At 41.2% G+C, this 16,371-nt stretch overlaps 1 protein-coding gene across 5 annotated transcripts in view; it reads left to right on the top strand.

Annotated features, from left to right (window-relative positions):
* Nucleotides 1-16,060, top strand: part of TAF1 (TATA-box binding protein associated factor 1) — a 28,806-nt gene extending 12,746 nt beyond the window's left edge. For 3 of the 5 annotated variants that reach the window (XM_057372584.1, XM_057372581.1, XM_057372586.1), the window contains 23 exons: nt 78-208; nt 750-830; nt 1,245-1,394; nt 1,522-1,641; nt 1,815-1,990; nt 2,687-2,928; nt 4,163-4,370; nt 4,627-4,792; nt 4,937-5,148; nt 5,254-5,362; nt 5,551-5,649; nt 6,241-6,418; nt 6,905-6,972; nt 7,355-7,477; nt 7,835-7,927; nt 8,004-8,088; nt 8,574-8,641; nt 8,723-8,839; nt 11,580-11,705; nt 12,971-13,069; nt 13,285-13,435; nt 14,193-14,370; nt 15,385-16,060. In XM_057372584.1, the coding sequence (XP_057228567.1) occupies nt 78-208; nt 750-830; nt 1,245-1,394; nt 1,522-1,641; nt 1,815-1,990; nt 2,687-2,928; nt 4,163-4,370; nt 4,627-4,792; nt 4,937-5,148; nt 5,254-5,362; nt 5,551-5,649; nt 6,241-6,418; nt 6,905-6,972; nt 7,355-7,477; nt 7,835-7,927; nt 8,004-8,088; nt 8,574-8,641; nt 8,723-8,839; nt 11,580-11,705; nt 12,971-13,069; nt 13,285-13,435; nt 14,193-14,370; nt 15,385-15,601 (3,197 nt within the window). In that variant the 3' untranslated portion in view covers nt 15,602-16,060. The remainder of the gene's footprint in view (nt 1-77; nt 209-749; nt 831-1,244; nt 1,395-1,521; nt 1,642-1,814; nt 1,991-2,686; nt 2,929-4,162; nt 4,371-4,626; nt 4,793-4,936; nt 5,149-5,253; nt 5,363-5,550; nt 5,650-6,240; nt 6,419-6,904; nt 6,973-7,354; nt 7,478-7,834; nt 7,928-8,003; nt 8,089-8,573; nt 8,642-8,722; nt 8,840-11,579; nt 11,706-12,970; nt 13,070-13,284; nt 13,436-14,192; nt 14,371-15,384) is intronic. The other 2 variants (XM_057372585.1, XM_057372582.1) reach the window with 1 other exon arrangement.
* Nucleotides 16,061-16,371: the final 311 nt, after the last annotated feature.

Here is a 16,371-nt window from a genome sequence, read left to right as displayed (position 1 = left end):
GCAAGTGAAAACTGTGACTGTGATGGCATCCAACACTTGTGGGAAACTGCTCAGTGTTTGACCTGTGCATTTTTCAGGGATGGAYTCAAACTGGTGGGTTTTAAAGCCGGATTTCAGGTTGCCAACAGAGGAGGAGATCAGAGCCATGGTGTCCCCAGAGCAGTGCTGTGCCTATTACAGCATGATTGCAGCCGAGCAGCGGCTCAAGGTAAATCCTGCTGGGCTCCAAGGCAAAYTGCTGACACCCTGTGAGGGGTGAGCCTAGGTAACACCTTCTGCTTAAAGCTAATTTTGCTATTAAGTAGGCAAATTAGGACCCTAGCTATTGTGCCACTTGCTAAGTTTGCTGCTGCATAAAAGGGAGTTAAGTTTTAAAGAGAGAGACACTGAATTCTTCCCACCTGTTATGTGGATATTGAACTAGCTGTGCTCAAAAGTACCAAAGGGAATGTGCAAGAAAAGGCTGATATTTATACCTGGAACTCTGCAGCAGAAAGTAACCAGCAGGTGGCTGTAAGAGACACTGATTATCTATTTGAAGTTGAGTGCACTGTTTAGTTATGGAGTTTGTCAAAATACCRGGTAGTTTAATATCTGTGATTCTGTGGGTCACAGTGAATCTTGCAGACAACTGTGAAAGTTTGCTTGTTCAGCACGACAGATCTCCACAGGACACTTACTGCTAGCTCTCTCTGCAGTAACCTTTTTAAGACTTCAGCTTCTCATTTTTTCCTAATGTTTCCTTGCAGGATGCAGGTTATGGGGAGAAATCCTTCTTTGCTCCAGAAGAGGAGAATGAAGAGGATTTCCAAATGAAGATTGATGACGAGGTACCATCATAGCAATGGCATGAKTGTGTACAGCAATGTATAAATCTGCATGGCAGGAGAAAAAAAGAGGTCTTTACATTTAAAGGACAAATTTAAAATAGGATTCAATGGTTCAAATGTTCTCACAACTTTCCTGGGGACATTGCTGCAAGCTCATACCTGTCTTTGGGGATCCTTTAGGCATCACTTCTTGCAGGTCCTTTCAGGGCTAGGCTTTCTTTACCTTAAATGCCTTTTGTGATTTGCTTAGTGTTTTGGTTGTTCACTGAAGTGTTACCAGGACAGCTGATGGATCCAAGAAGTGAAATTCACCCTCATTGTGTCAGTTGAAAAGGTCTCAGTATGACTGAAAGAATCCCAAAGTAAAAGCTTGGAATGTGACAGGATTGTGATTGTTTCTCTTCTCRCTGGCAGGTGCGCACGGCTCCCTGGAACACCACACGAGCCTTCATTGCTGCTATGAAGGGCAAGTGCCTCCTAGAAGTGACTGGTGTTGCAGATCCTACTGGTTGTGGGGAAGGATTTTCTTATGTCAAGATTCCAAACAAACCAACCCAACAGAAGGTAGGGTTCGCAAGGAGCARTGTGGGAGAAGTGGAGTAAATGTGGGACATAGGGAAGAGAAAATAGCAGGTGAGCCTAGGAAAGACAACTGTTATGACATTAATAGGCTGAATCTTCCTCTGAACAGGACGATAAAGAACCTCAGCCAGTGAAGAAAACTGTGACTGGCACAGATGCGGATCTGCGCCGACTTTCCCTCAAAAATGCCAAACAGCTTCTGCGGAAATTCGGAGTGCCCGAGGAGGAGGTGAGTGAAACCCAGAGCAGGCTGCAGGCTTCACTAATGGATTTAGCAGCTGATGGTGGAAGGGATGTGTGTATTTCTCCTGTGCCCTCCTGTGGAAAGGAGTTGAGATCCACAGCCAGCTACCTCAGCTGTGTGTCACCGAACCCACTCTTGGTCTGTGTCCCTCTTTGCAGATAAAGAAGCTGTCGCGGTGGGAAGTGATTGATGTGGTCCGTACCATGTCCACGGAGCAGGCACGCTCAGGGGAAGGGCCCATGAGCAAATTTGCCCGTGGCTCTCGGTTCTCTGTGGCAGAACATCAGGAGAGATACAAAGAAGAGTGTCAGCGCATCTTTGACTTRCAAAATAAGTACGTTCTTATCCGATGGTCACAGCCTTGGACCCCGCCCTGTCCCCACCTTGAAAGTCCAGCACTGTGCGTGCCTGGGGCTCACTGATACACAGTGCTTTGGATGTTGATTAAACTTTTTGGATCCACAAATACAGCACTGAAAAAGAGGCCTTTGGCTGTTTGTAGAAACCCTCAGGTWTAGTGTCTTGCTGTACAGGCCTTTTGGAAAGGTAGAATATGTTATAGAGTCAAAATATGAGATGCTCTGCAGTTCCACACATCAGCAGTTCACCACCTTATTTCCTTACTTTTTTGTTTCTTTTGTTTTGTTATGAGCAATTTGCCATCTCACTCTTGGGTAGCAGCTCTATGTCCTGTTCTTCAGAACTGCCAGATGAATTAAAGCATTATTCCTTTTTCTGGCTGGAGACCTAAGAGTGGTGAGGGAATAAAATATTTTTGATGAGAAAGAGGTCAACTTTTTGGAGAAGATTTTCTTGAAACAGTTGATCTTTTAGACCTGGGGGCTAAAAAGAAGGCTGAGAAGGGAATATATTGTGCCCATTGTTGTAGTAGTGCTTTGTAATTTGTATCATTAATTTTCAAACCTTTCCATCTTTTTTACTTTTGTATTCGTGGGAAGGTAACAGGCTGATTTTTTTTTTTAATTTGGGGGGCAACATTCATTGACTTTCAAGGTGCCTCCTATTTCAGGGTTCTGGAATCCACTGAGATCCTGTCAACAGACACAGATAGCAGTTCAGCTGAAGACAGTGACTTYGAAGAGATGGGAAAGAATATTGAGAATATGTTACAGAACAAGAAAACTAGTTCTCAGCTCTCCCGGGAAAGAGAAGAGCAGGAACGGAAGGAATTGCAAAGGATGCTCCTGGGAGAAGACAGTGGCAATGACAAAGAGAGGGGCAAAAAGGACAGGAGAGACAAAAAGGGGCTGTGTAAGTAACTGTAACCACCAGAATTGTGCCCAGGAAGGGCTGCAGGACTTWGTGTGTCAGGCTGCAAAGTGTGCTGATCTGGCCTCTCAAGAGGATTCCTTATTGGGAGAATGTATAAACAGACTTATCTGGGGCTTCTCCCTCTSTGGGACTTCTTCCTTCTCTTGAGCACTTAACTGGCTGAAAGTGCATGTGAAGTGTACTCTTTGCCCCATATCTTTTGTTTATTTTGAGCTATAAACTTACTCTGGTATTTCTTTAGATATTCACTGCTACTTCCTTCTTAATTCCTTTTCTCTTTTTTTTTTTGTTTTGTTTTTTGTTTTTGTTGAGTGTGGGTAGGTTAGGGGGAGCTGTTTTTTCAGTACTTTTCTCAAGATGTGTTCACATGTAGTTCCTTCATCCAGCTGATGGTTCTCTAGTTGGATCTTCTGTGCACACACAGCTCTGGTGTGGAGCAGGCACAGTCTGCAGGCTGATAGCAGGGTCTGTTACACTGTGCTGTGGAGGTAAATGGGGCAGCTGCCAGATCTGGGATCTCCTGGAGATGTGCTTATTTTAASTGCATTCCAACAGAGAACTTGACATGTCCCTGACTGGCTGGTAAAGGGTTTGACCTGTGAATGAACTTCATTAGGGTGCCCATGACCACCGTTACTTGTTGAAAGTGTGTGAGCAAAGCTGACCTCTGCATCTAGTTGTTGTTGCCATCTATTCTCAAATTGGGAATAAATCACTAATAAATAATAACAGGAATCACTTAGTAAGGGATATGTGGAAGATTTTTGAGGATTGTTCCCTCATGGAAAGATACCCAGTGTTATTTTGTACAAAGCTTCTCAGCTTGAGTTATGAATGGTGCTGTAAAGTTTCCATGGTCACTTGAGACACAGGATGGAGCACTCCTTGAGGTTTTTGATCCTCAGTTTCTGCCAGATAACCACCCTATGATGAAAACCACTGTAATGAATCCATCTGCAGAGCCATATTGCATTGCAGGTTGCACTTGTGCGTCCTTGTTGTTTGTAGCTGTTCCTTCTGGCTTTATAATCCATGTGGATAATTCAGTATCTTTGATTTCCTGTCATGATGAGAGAACACGAAAAAGCAAGGGATTAGGTTTTCCTGAATTTGTCTTGAAAGTTTTTAAGCCACATCTGCTGTATTGAAACAATAACRTTTCTACAGTGTGGAAAAATTGAGAAACAAATAAAGCATTTTCTTGTGGCAACAGCTTCAGGAGCCTCAGCAAACTCTCACAAGGATGATGACACTGCCTCTGTGACCAGCCTGAACTCCTTTGCCACGGGGCGCCGCCTCAAGATCTATCGCACGTTCAGGGACGAGGACGGCAAGGAGTACGTGAGGTGTGAGACGGTGCGCAAACCCGCTGTCATCGACGCCTACTGCCGYATCCGCACCACCAAGGATGAAGAGTTCATGTAAGACCTTCATMAGCGCTTTGTTCTCCCTTTTAACTTTGCCTGTGGGCTTATTTCATTCCACTGACAGCATGAAGAAATGTATAATTGAGTGTAGAAGCCTGGCGCTGTAATGTGGAGAGAAAGAGGGATTTAATGGCTGTTCTTTGGACGGTGTCACAAACTTCGTGCAGTGATTGACCTGCCAGAAGAGTACCTCGTAAATCATGAACTAGGCTGAAAAACTTCTGTATTTTGTTTTTTTTTCTCCACCCAGACGTAAATTTGCTCTATTTGATGAGCAGCACCGTGAGGAAATGCGGAAAGAGCGGCGCAGGATCCAAGAACAATTACGGCGGCTAAAACGGAACCAAGAAAAAGAGAAACTCAAGGGCCCCCCGGAAAAGAAGCCCAAGAAAATGAAAGAGCGTCCAGACTTGAAAGTAAGCACATCAATACAGGTTTTGGCTACTGGAGAAGTTTTCTGTTCTAATGATGTACTGAAGATCTCAYTGAGAGATTTTAATGATACTCTGCCTCAAAAGTAGGAGCCCATGTATGAATTCTGTCTTCTTCTATTTTTGCAGCTAAAATGTGGAGCATGTGGTGCAATTGGGCACATGAGGACTAATAAGTTCTGCCCTCTTTACTACCAAACAAATGCCCCGCCTTCTAATCCTGTTGCAATGACAGAGGAGCAAGAGGAAGAGCTGGAAAAAACAGTCATTCACAATGATAACGAAGAACTCATCAAAGTAGAAGGAACAAAAATTGTCCTGGGAAAACAACTAATTGAGAGGTAAGGGAAGAAACAGAGAAGGAACCAGAGCCAGGACTGGGGGTCGAGTGGTCTTAATTCACAAGAGGGCTGGAGAAAGTGTTGTGCTTTTTTGTTTGTGCCTAGYGCGGATGAGGTTCGCAGGAAATCCCTGGTGCTGAAGTTTCCTAAGCAGCAGCTTCCTCCAAAGAAGAAGCGTCGTGTCGGGACAACAGTGCACTGTGATTATCTGAATGTGAGTGAAGCTGTCACTGAGCTGATTGCAGCATCTCCATTTCTGTTTGGACCAACTGGCCAGGCCCTTTACTACTCCTTTGCAACCTCCTCGTGCCTGCCCAGAAAATTAATAAATTGTCTATAATTTCTGTGAGTCAAAGTTTTGCATTTTGGAACTGCTTTAATTTTTCTGCCTCGTTTCTTCAGCGTCCCCATAAATCCATCCACCGGAGGAGAACAGATCCCATGGTCACACTCTCATCCATTTTGGAGGGCATCATCAATGACATCAGGGATCTTCCTAATGTGAGTTTAAGCTATGACACCCTRTGTGACACAAATCCTGTGTCTTAAGCARTGTGGTTGAAATASGTTATGTGTTTTAGATGCCAGAACYGGGCTAGTTTTGTAGGGATCAYGTGTGGTATGTGATCTAAAAGAACCTTGTATGTGATCAAAAAAAAATTTTTCAACAAAACCAGCACAAGATGCATGAAAATTGGCAGCGTGTAATGTTTTCATATGTGTGGCACTGGAGGAGGCCTGTACTTCAGTCTTTTCTGACCAGATTATACCAGAAACTTGAAAAATCAAAATATTAAATGGAAGATTTGAGTTGAAATGAGAATTTTAAAGCTCAGTTTCTTGACTTTTGTGCTGCAATCAAGAATACCATCTGAGAATTCTCTGTGAGATTTTCTTTATAATGATATTMAAGAATATTGTGTGGAAGTGAGAGCCATTGTGGGGTTGAGCTTAGTCTATTTTCTTTGGTGCAGTTAAGGAACTGATTGTGTAAAGGTTTTATACATTAGTGCCTGTTTAACTGTGGAGGTTAAACTAAGATTAGCTGTGCTAGTACTGTRTTTATAAGCATCTGTTTCTTTTCATTTTCAGACATACCCCTTCCACACGCCTGTAAATCCAAAAGTTGTCAAAGATTATTATAAGATCATTACCCGGCCCATGGATTTACAGACGCTGCGTGAAAAYGTCCGTAAGCGGCAGTACCCATCCCGGGAGGAGTTCAGGGAACACCTGGAGCTCATTGTGAAGAACAGTGCCACCTAYAACGGTAAAAGCACAGGGAAATCCTGTTTCTGCTAATACATTATGCTTGGAGGAGCTTTGGAACTTTTAGAAGCAATAGAAAAGCAGAATTAATTACTGCCCGGTGGTGATAATGAAATGGTTTTCCAGATTTACCTGAAAGATTAAATTAATATTCATGAACTAATCCATAAATAGAAAAGAAGTGAATTCCTCCAGCATTTAACAACATTTAAATGATGCYTGTGATGTTGTAACTGAAGTTCAGTTATGGCTCTATATGGAGCTTTATGTATTCATATACTAGAAGTGGGAATATTTGCTAGAAATAATCTTTTCTCATATAAAGTCCATGCTGAACTTGAATAAATTGTGTGTATTGAGAATATACTTGAGGATGTATACCTAACTGTGCTAGAAATATAATCAGTGATTCTTTAGGAGTAAAGATTAAGTCATATTGTGACATGGRCCTTTTTAATCAGGCTGCACTTACTGTGTGTGTTTGCAGGGCCAAAGCACTCACTGACACAGATATCCCAGTCCATGCTGGACCTGTGTGATGAAAAGCTGAAAGAGGCAAGTTTTGTGAATGAGTTATGGTCATAATGGAGGGGGAGGGATGGYCAGGGGTGGCTGGGAGACTTTGAGGATAGAGAATGTGCACAGGGATTTAGGGAGAGTAGTAGAAGATCAAGRGAAATCTTCCTCCTACCCCAGGAGGTATTTAAATTTTTACCATTTTAAACAGTTTCCATGGGAGACTTTCTGAAAAAACAGGTGCTAGTTTCTTACTCTAGTTCCTTAATCTTGTCTGTAGGTTTATATCTTGACTGTTACCCCCTATTATTTAGAAGTGTTTTCATAGAAGGGTGAATGGAAGTCTGTCTGGGATAGAGCATCATGGTAGTACACTTATTAGTCTAGGGTCAGCCACTGATACTCCCTATTTCTATTACAGAAGGAAGATAAACTGGCTCGATTAGAAAAAGCAATTAATCCTCTCCTGGATGATGATGATCAAGTGGCCTTCTCCTTCATTTTGGATAACATTGTCACTCAAAAAATGATGGCAGTTCCAGATGTAYGTAGCTTGAGTGACTGTGTGTGTGATGTGCAAAATGTGCTGATCTTGTTGTGGGGAAAACAGTGATATTCAATAGAAAAGTCATCTGTAAAATTATTAYTTTGTTATATGTTTATATGTTCCTACTGTCAAACAGATGTAAATAGGCTTAGTTAAAATTCCAACTGGTCAGTCTTTTCTCTGTGTCCCTCCTGAACTTAAATGAATAGATTCAGGAGGTCTTGTTACAAATACCTTAAATATCTTAAACAAATTTGGGGTGTTAATCAGTTTTAGAGAGTGGCTTTATGACATTTGTAGTGTGTAGAAAATTCTACACAGACGCTTTCTTAACATGTTTTCTTTTTTTTTCAGTCTTGGCCATTTCACCATCCAGTTAACAAAAAGTTTGTTCCTGATTATTACAAGGTGATTGCTAATCCAATGGATCTGGAGACCATTCGCAAGGTGTGTATCTTGAACTGAGCAGTCTCTTGAGAGGTGTTTAGACTTGATCACTTATTGGGTGACAATTCTCTTCCAGAATATCTCCAAACACAAATACCAGAACAGGGAGACTTTCCTGGATGATGTTAACCTCATCCTTGCCAACAGCATTAAGTACAATGGTAGGTGGTRGAAATAAGGCTTCAGTTGCCTTTTSTACTTAAATTAATTCATCTGGGCACCTGTACTGCCAAAATGTGTTGAAGCCCAAGGCTGTGAATTATGAACTTGATGATTGTTTTCCTTTCCTGAGGAAAGAGATGCTTAAACAGTGATGTTTTCACTCTGACAWGAAGCTTTATTTACCATCTAGTGCAGAATGGGGCAGTTACATTTGGGGAGGATGTTCTGCTTGCTCAGTACACATTTCTGATTCATTGATTTGTTTCTGGGAATTTCCTTGAGACTGACAACCTTCCTGTGTCCTAAATCATACTTCTAATGCTGGGACAAACTGATTGTGCTATTTTAGCTCAATGTGAACCCTGCTTTGTATTTCTCCTGACATCAGAAGGTATTGGGATTTAGGGGTCTGTGYAACCAAAACCTGTCTTGCTGGAATTGAATAAACATCAGAATGTATAAAGAGATTTGTTTCTTACTACAGGGTCAGACAGTCAGTACACAAAAACAGCCCAGGAGATTGTAAACATCTGTTACCAGACTTTAGCTGAGGTACGTGGGCAGCTTTACTTGAATATTTTTGAATGTTTGAATTTTCTGTTCTGCAACCTTAGCAAACTTTTTTGTTCTTAGTATGATGAGCACCTGACTCAACTCGAGAGAGACATCTCTACTGCTAAGGAAGCAGCACTGGAGGAGGCAGATCTGGAAAGTCTTGATCCTATGACCCCTGGTCCCTACACTCCACAGGCAAGTGACCAARAAAGGTTTTCACTTTTGTTTAAGTTTCAATCTCCTGAGCATTTGATCTCAAAGTTCCTCCTTGTTTATTGTTCTCCATCTGTCTGCAGTTTGTCTTTGAGTAGAGTATCTTGTTGGATGGTGTGCTAACACTTATTTCTTAAGAATAAATATGAGAAGCAGTTCTAATGCTTCAGAGTGTGAGATACCCAAAACTAAGAAAGAAATTCCCCARACAAATTGTAAAACTGGTCTAAAGATGAGCTTTGTACAGTCAGATAGAKCTGAGTGTTGGTTGGAAGTTCAAGGACTGTGAAGTGCAATATTTAGAAACYCTCAGAAGACAAGCAGTGGACAGGTAAGGAGAACATGAGGATAAAACATGGATGTAGTGCTGAGAGGAATTCAGGGAGCTGTTTGGTAGGGGTATTGTCAGAAAGGTTYGTTGCTGTGAGTAAAGAAACTGCCTAATATGGTTAACAAAGTCCAATTGTGCCTTCATTGATGGGATTCTTTACGTATCTTTATTCTGCTTCTAGTGGAAAATAACATTTTTTAACCTTTGTCATTATAACAGACAATTTTGTGTGTCAGGTATTTTCTATGTGTTACAGAGGAAGCTGGCAGCACAATTCATGCTGGGATATTTTTTCAATGTTTGCAGTTTGTAAAGATACTTAGCTTTTTCATAATAATAATTATTTTGGGCTGTTTGATTTTTTTAAAAAACATCAGTAAAAAACTTTCACAGGAATGACAAGTTAATTCATGAAAACTAAAATTATCTTTGGAATTTGCCGAGGAAAGCAGGGAATGTCATCCTAGTGTCTGAGATGTGCCTTTTGTTTATTTGGAGAAGTTCATAAGCCCTGGGAAAAATCTCTATGCTGATAATTGAATGATAAAATACAAATGTTGTGGTATGGGAAGACAAACCAAAGCTTTCTTTACAGTTGTTCATCCCAATTGTAGACCAATAATTTTTATATTCTGTGTCTGATGTAATTATATCTGGAAAGCTGCATTTAATTTTAGCGAAGTCAGAGCAGAAAAGAAGGGCTTGAAGTTCAGGAACAATTTAAGGTCTTATAAAGATTATTTTTAAGACAAAAAATGAGTTTGAATTTTGTTTAGGCAAAAAGTATACAAAGACTGTATGGCCGAGCCAGGATAGCAGGACACAAATGTGTTTGGAGCAATATTTAACACCCTCCATCYATCTCTGCCCACAAAAATACCCAAAATGTAGCATTATAGGAAGGCAGAAAGTGTTTGCTTGAAATGATGATCAAATTCAACAGGGTGGGAATACTGAAACTGAGTATCATGGAAAAGATCTTTCTGCCAGTAGGAAGTATTGGGCTGCATGAGAGTATTTGGAGATGAGTTATTGAAACTATTTGTTGGCATATTTCAAGAATTAAATTGACTCAGTGATGATCCCAATACATCAGAGAGTGAGGGACAAAGGTGCCATTCCCTTACCTGATAGTTTCCTTCCTACGAGCAGTATTACCTGCACTGAGTTTATTCCAAGTTGGTGATCAAAAGAGAGGAAATTAGACCTGAGCAGGAAACTCTCCTTGGTAAGGGAGAGAGCTTTCTGAGCTTCTCCCTTGATCTTGTCTTCTGAAGGCCACCCTTTCCCTCTGCTTCTTGGCTGGAGGTGCAGTCCCACCTCCACACTCCCAAACTTGTCACGGGTGGCAGGTCTGATGGAGGTTTCTTGGCTTTAATTCCCTTTATTTTAAATGCAGTTGTGACAGCCAGCATTTATCTCCCCATATGGGTCTTCAGAGGTTGGACTCCAGGATATAAAAAGCAAAYACAGCTGAGGGCTCTCTGTGCTTTACACATCTGTTTAAATTTTTWRGRARSCYKKTTTWMMWTWYWGCCTAATTTAAGAATTATTGGTGTTGTTCTTAAAACTTTCGAGATTGTCATGATCTATGAACTGTGTATTATAAGGGGATTTTATCAAAATTCTAATCTGCAGTTCATTAACTTTACAGAGGCCAATCTGAATGCAAACTGCAGGTTGGCTTTTGGAGCACTTTAACTAAATCCCCCTTTTCTCTTGCTAGTGTCAGCTTTAGGGGTTGAGACAATGATTTACATAGGATTGATTGGAAGCTGAAACTTTGCTATTTCATATATGATAGACCTTTTCCAGTTCTGATTGAAGCATTTGGGGCTGCAACACCATTCCCATTGCAGGAAGTAAATGAAAAGGGCCTTGCTGAGTCAGACCAAAGGTTGAGACAGTCAACTCTCCTGTCTCTGGCAGGGACCAGAAGTAGGTGGATGCAAACAGGCAGGAATCATTTTTACAGCAAACCCTCTCTGCTTCTGGGAATTGGCTGCTCAGGCACCTTAAACTGGGGTTGCACCTGGACCATTGTATTCATGAGCTGCAGMGAGGGCTGTTCTCTATAAATTTATTGATTCCTTTTGGAGCYCATTTATGATTTTGGCCTCTGTAGAATTGCACTGTATAGAAGTATTGACTTCTGTTTTAAAATCTGTGATTTGGCAAACTTCAAACCTGAGGTTGTGAGCCATTGCATTTGCYATGTTTGTTCTTTASAAAWAAWTAGCTCATTTTGATTAAACAGTGTRTAATAATATAARCACCWTGCCARAAAGATGCATTTAGTCCTGAAATCCCAGTCTTGCCTCTCAAGATACTGTTCCAGTCTCAGTTCAGTGCCTGAGAATGTTCTGTCTCCTGTTTCCACCTATACTTTAGCCACCAGATTTGTATGATACCAGCACTTCCCTCAGTGTGTCCCATGGTGCTTCATTCTATCAAGATGAAAGCAATTTGTCTGCTATGGACACTCCCATCACTACCCCAGGGAAGCGAGGAACTCAGGTCAGAATCCTCCATTTTCTCATCTGGTTGGGAAGTTGTCTTGTATGAGCAAATTACTAAAAGGAGGCAATGACTTTGTAGGAAACAGGTGACAAAGATCAGGTTTGTCAAGCAGACAAGGGAATATCTTCCAAAAGTTAAATTTCCTTCATTTTGACTGCTCTGAGGGAAAAGGAAAAAATGTAAAGAGTACTGGGAATTGAGACACTGCAAAACAAAGAATAGAGAATCAAAAGCTGCAAAAGAATCTGCCTAAGGCCAGGTATTTGTTTGCTTCACTACTTCTGGAAGTGGAAACCTGGTGACTCATGCTTCAGAGGGTTAATATGCAATGCCTTGTTAATTCTGAATAGGGAAATGGTGAAGGATATTTTACAGATTTAGAAGATCATAATTAGATTATTATGGTTGCATCCAGTCACAATTAGGAGCTTAGAAGAGATGGTTGCCACTGTAYATACCTTATAGTTGYAAAAGGAAAAGAAAAAGCAAACAGATTAAAGGTATTAAATCACTATAAATGAACTGRTTACAGTAACCACAGAATATTTTTCCTTAATCTTTATTCTGTATTAAACAAAAAAAAATATTGGAGGAGAGGGAATAATATGCTGAAGTAGATGCAGGATCATTAAAATAAATTACCAGGAAAATGAAGAAGGTGAGGAGTCACAAGACTGAAGGTGGTACCAGAAAGACTGGTGAGAGTTATTCTGAGCAATGCAGGCAAACAAAGATTGGTTAAGAATAGTTCTGTCTAGTATTGTAGCCATCTGTAGCTTTGTGAATGTCTTCTAGATTTGGAAGTCTTCAAGCTTTCTATAGAAATTTATAGTCTTTGGGACAGAATCTGYGTGTCCTCTTTATCTTGGATTCATGGGGACTGTGGGAACAGGAAGAGAAGGACAGGAAGAGATTTGGCAGAAAATGCTGTATGCTTTTAAAATGTATTATGAAAATGAGCACTTTTTAAAGTGCTATTTTCCAGAAATAACTAGTTAAACAAGGAACTCTGGTGCTGTAAGGCTGGAGATTCCCAATTCAAGGAAGAGCGCATCAGGTAGAAGTGCATGGAGACTGTGCTCTCTGATCTTGCAATAAAGAGAAAAGTATCCTTGTTCTGAATGATACACATATATTTTTCCTTTCTGTCTTTCCCTTCCTGTATCTCACACCTACCTGTGTGGCCCAGGTGTCTCTCACACCCCCTGGGTGATGTCAGTAGTGCCTTCCTSAGTGCCATTGCTGTTTGTGTTCCTGTCCAGATGCGCCAGGGGCGAGGTAGGCTGGGCGAGGAAGACTCTGACGTAGATATTGAAGGATTTGATGAGGATGATGATGGGAAGCCTAAGACTCCAGCCCCAGTGAGTATATTTACAGAAATCCCAGCCACAGTGTACACGCTGACTCACAGGGTTGTGTGCTGTGTKTGCTGCTCTGAGAAACACACTCTGAAAAGCAGTTTGGAAATGTTAGCACTGTGAAATGAGGGAACCTTTCAGAGTGGACAACTGAGACATCTGTGTTAGAAGTGGCAGCATGTTGCTGGATCCTCACCATTCCTGTTTGCATGACCCAGGAAGTCGAAGATGCAGATGGTGACCTTGCTGATGAAGAAGAAGGATCAGCCCAGCAGCCCCAAGCCAGTGTCCTCTATGAAGACTTGCTTATGTCTGATGGAGAGGATGATGATGATGGGAGTGATGAAGAGGGAGATAATCCTTTCTCGTGTAAGTGTCCTTTTCTGGTTGTTCATTAGCCCAGCTGATCTCATGCTTCCATCACAAAAACACGCAGCAGAGAGAATAACTGGGATGTGTAGGTCAGGGAGACCAAAGGGACAAGATGAGGGAAGTGGGTGAACACAAATGGAGCTGAAAACACAAGTGGAATAGGAATCCTCTAAGTACCGATACAAAAGAAAGCAGAGTTAAGATCTCACTGATTGTATTTCATAAAGTGAAACTGCAGATGGTTCTGAAAACTCTGCAAGTATGATTTGGTGTGCAGAGCCAGGAGAAGGCAATCTAGTAAAAGCATATCATTTATTTTGATATGATACAGGGAGGGTCATCAATGTTAAATGTAAAATGTTAATCTTAAAACAGTGTTATCAAAAATTGTAAGAGGTGTACAGAAGTTATTCAGACTCTTTCTAAGTTTTAATATGAAGTTATGCAGAAAAGCTCATAGTGGTATTCAGCAATGACTTCTGAAAATTTATAGGGGAAAGAAGGGGAAATTTTTCAGAGTAGACAAGACATAAAGCCTTTTTGAGTGATGATGGTAATGAGATTGCTTTGGAATAACATCAGAATTGGGCATTCARTAAGTGCTATCACCTCCAAGATACCTTTACTGCCTTGAGACACGACTTCTGTCAACTTTCCTTACAGTCAATACTGCAGCCTTTAAACACAGACAGTGGGTATGTAAGTGACAGAACAAAYCTGCTAATTCGTGACCAAACATTGGTTCATTACACAGCCATCCAGCTGAGCGAGAGTGGCAGTGACTCAGATGTGGAGCCCAATGCAGTGAGACCCAAACAGCCTCATGTTCTTCAAGAGAACACACGGATGGGCATGGACAATGAAGAAAGCATGATGTCCTATGAAGGAGAGGGTGGTGAGACATCTCACGTAATGGAGGACAGCAATATCAGGTAATTAGAGCTGAGAATCCTGTTAAAATCCCTTCTCTTATAAGATTTTTGAAGTGTTCATAATGAAAAGCTGAAGAATATATCACATTTTCAAGTTACCTTGTGACTGTTTTTACTGTTGCAACCATAATTACAACTTATTCTTACTGACAGAAATTTGGCTTTGCTGTTAGATTTTYACTAATATAAATATTAGTTAAATTAAAAAAAAAAAAGTTCTGTCTTTTAAGTTTGATAATTTCCTGTACATAGTGGTTTTTGATGGCAGGAAAAATAAAGGTTTTTACAAGCTATCTCAAACTACAAGATGCCTTTGAAGTTAAAAAGTTATTTAGCAGATTWACGGGTTTTTTCCCTCTAAGAACAAGCATGCCCTGACTTGAAAGACAACTGCTTAGTTGAAGTCCAGAAGTATAGGAGTATGTATATTCCGTATTTTGGAAGGTGTTTAATTCTAAAAAGTTAAAAGTACAACAATATCAGCTTTRTTTTTTTGCATTCAAGAGAACACCAACCTCCTTGCCTTTCTCTGGGTATTCTGTAGACTATTAGTATTTGATTTTCTGTTGTTTTTCTACTTGTGGAATTCAGTTCCTTAATGCCATTATTGATAATTTGCYGAATAAATCAGACATCAGAGCTGATAGGTAGCTGTGCTGGCAGGCTGTGGTCAGTCCAGCCCAGGACCTTGACARGAGTCAGCAGGAAGTGCTAGAGAAGATGAGAACAGGCTGGAAACAGACCTGCACTTTCTGTCTGCAGTGAAGGTGACAGAAGGTGTTGGAGCAATCTGTTTCTCCTGCCTTGAGTGTATCAGAGTGGGGTGAAGATASTGGAATTGTTTCATTGGAGAGCTGCTTATTTTGCTTTTATTTTAAAAAGCTGGCCAGTGACAGAATGAAGTGCACAGTGGCTCCCAGAGTTCACAGGACTTGAAGACAACTCTTAGAGCAGTAAAATACAGAATTGCTGGTATCAGCAGCTCATTTGAAATTACTCTCTTCTTTCTTCTAGTTATGGCAGCTACGAAGAACCAGACCCAAAGTCCAACACAAGAGACACAAGTTTCAGCAGTATTGGAGGGTATGAGATCTCAGAAGAGGAGGAAGARGAAGAACAGCAGCGCTCTGGGCCAAGTGTATTAAGTCAGGTCCATTTGTCCGAGGATGAGGAGGACAGCGAGGACTTTCATTCCATTGCAGGAGACAGTGACCTGGACTCAGATGAATGAACTCCCTTTCCTGAGATGATGGTCRTGCTGGACCACTCTTGGCTCCTGAATTTCTCTTGTCCCAGTTTGGTGTGAGGAACAGTGTGGCGTGGACTGTGTTAACAAGCAGATTTTTTTTTTTTTTAGAYATAATATTTTCATTCATTATAAAACATGTTATATGAATGAGTAAACGGTGAAAAATAAGCTTTAGACAAGCGTGTCCTGCTGAAGCCTTGGCTCGTTGTAGCCTGTACTGGCTCCAGAATACAGTTACAGATTTGTATGGTTTGTTTTTCAGTCTTCATAGATGTAAAGTAATTCCTTGGAAATACTTGCCTGTTGGATACATGCATGTCTGTGAGGAAAAAACTGTTTGCTCAGAATGAAATTCTTTCTGTTGATAAACAACTATAAAACAATTTTCATTTCATAAAGGGGAGCTTTTTCTCTGGGACCACAAATAGTGTCTGATGTTTCACCCCTGCGTGGTTTTGGGAACAGCCTAGCTAGTACCAGTAGTTCATAAACATCTGCCCTACTTTTTCTCCATGTTGCAATTACTTCCAAAAATCGGAATTTGGGAATTTGAGCTTTAGGAAGGCTCACTGTTCACCGGAGACTGCTCATTTTCAGTGCCCCGGKGAAGCTCGTGCAGATGCTGGGGCTCCGAGTGGAGTCCTGGCGTGTGGCTGACGGAGCTCACGGAAATACAGCAGGAACGGCGATACAGATGCYTTTGCTGCTGTTTCTCTGCGCACCGGAGGCGCCGGTGCCCGGTGAATGTGTGC

The sequence above is a fragment of the Malurus melanocephalus genome, unplaced genomic scaffold, assembly GCF_030028575.1.
Source record: "Malurus melanocephalus ecotype Western Australia unplaced genomic scaffold, MMel_1.1 scaffold_174, whole genome shotgun sequence".
In the NCBI taxonomy this organism is placed as follows: domain Eukaryota; kingdom Metazoa; phylum Chordata; class Aves; order Passeriformes; family Maluridae; genus Malurus; species Malurus melanocephalus.
This window is presented reverse-complemented; position numbering and strand designations above follow the sequence as displayed.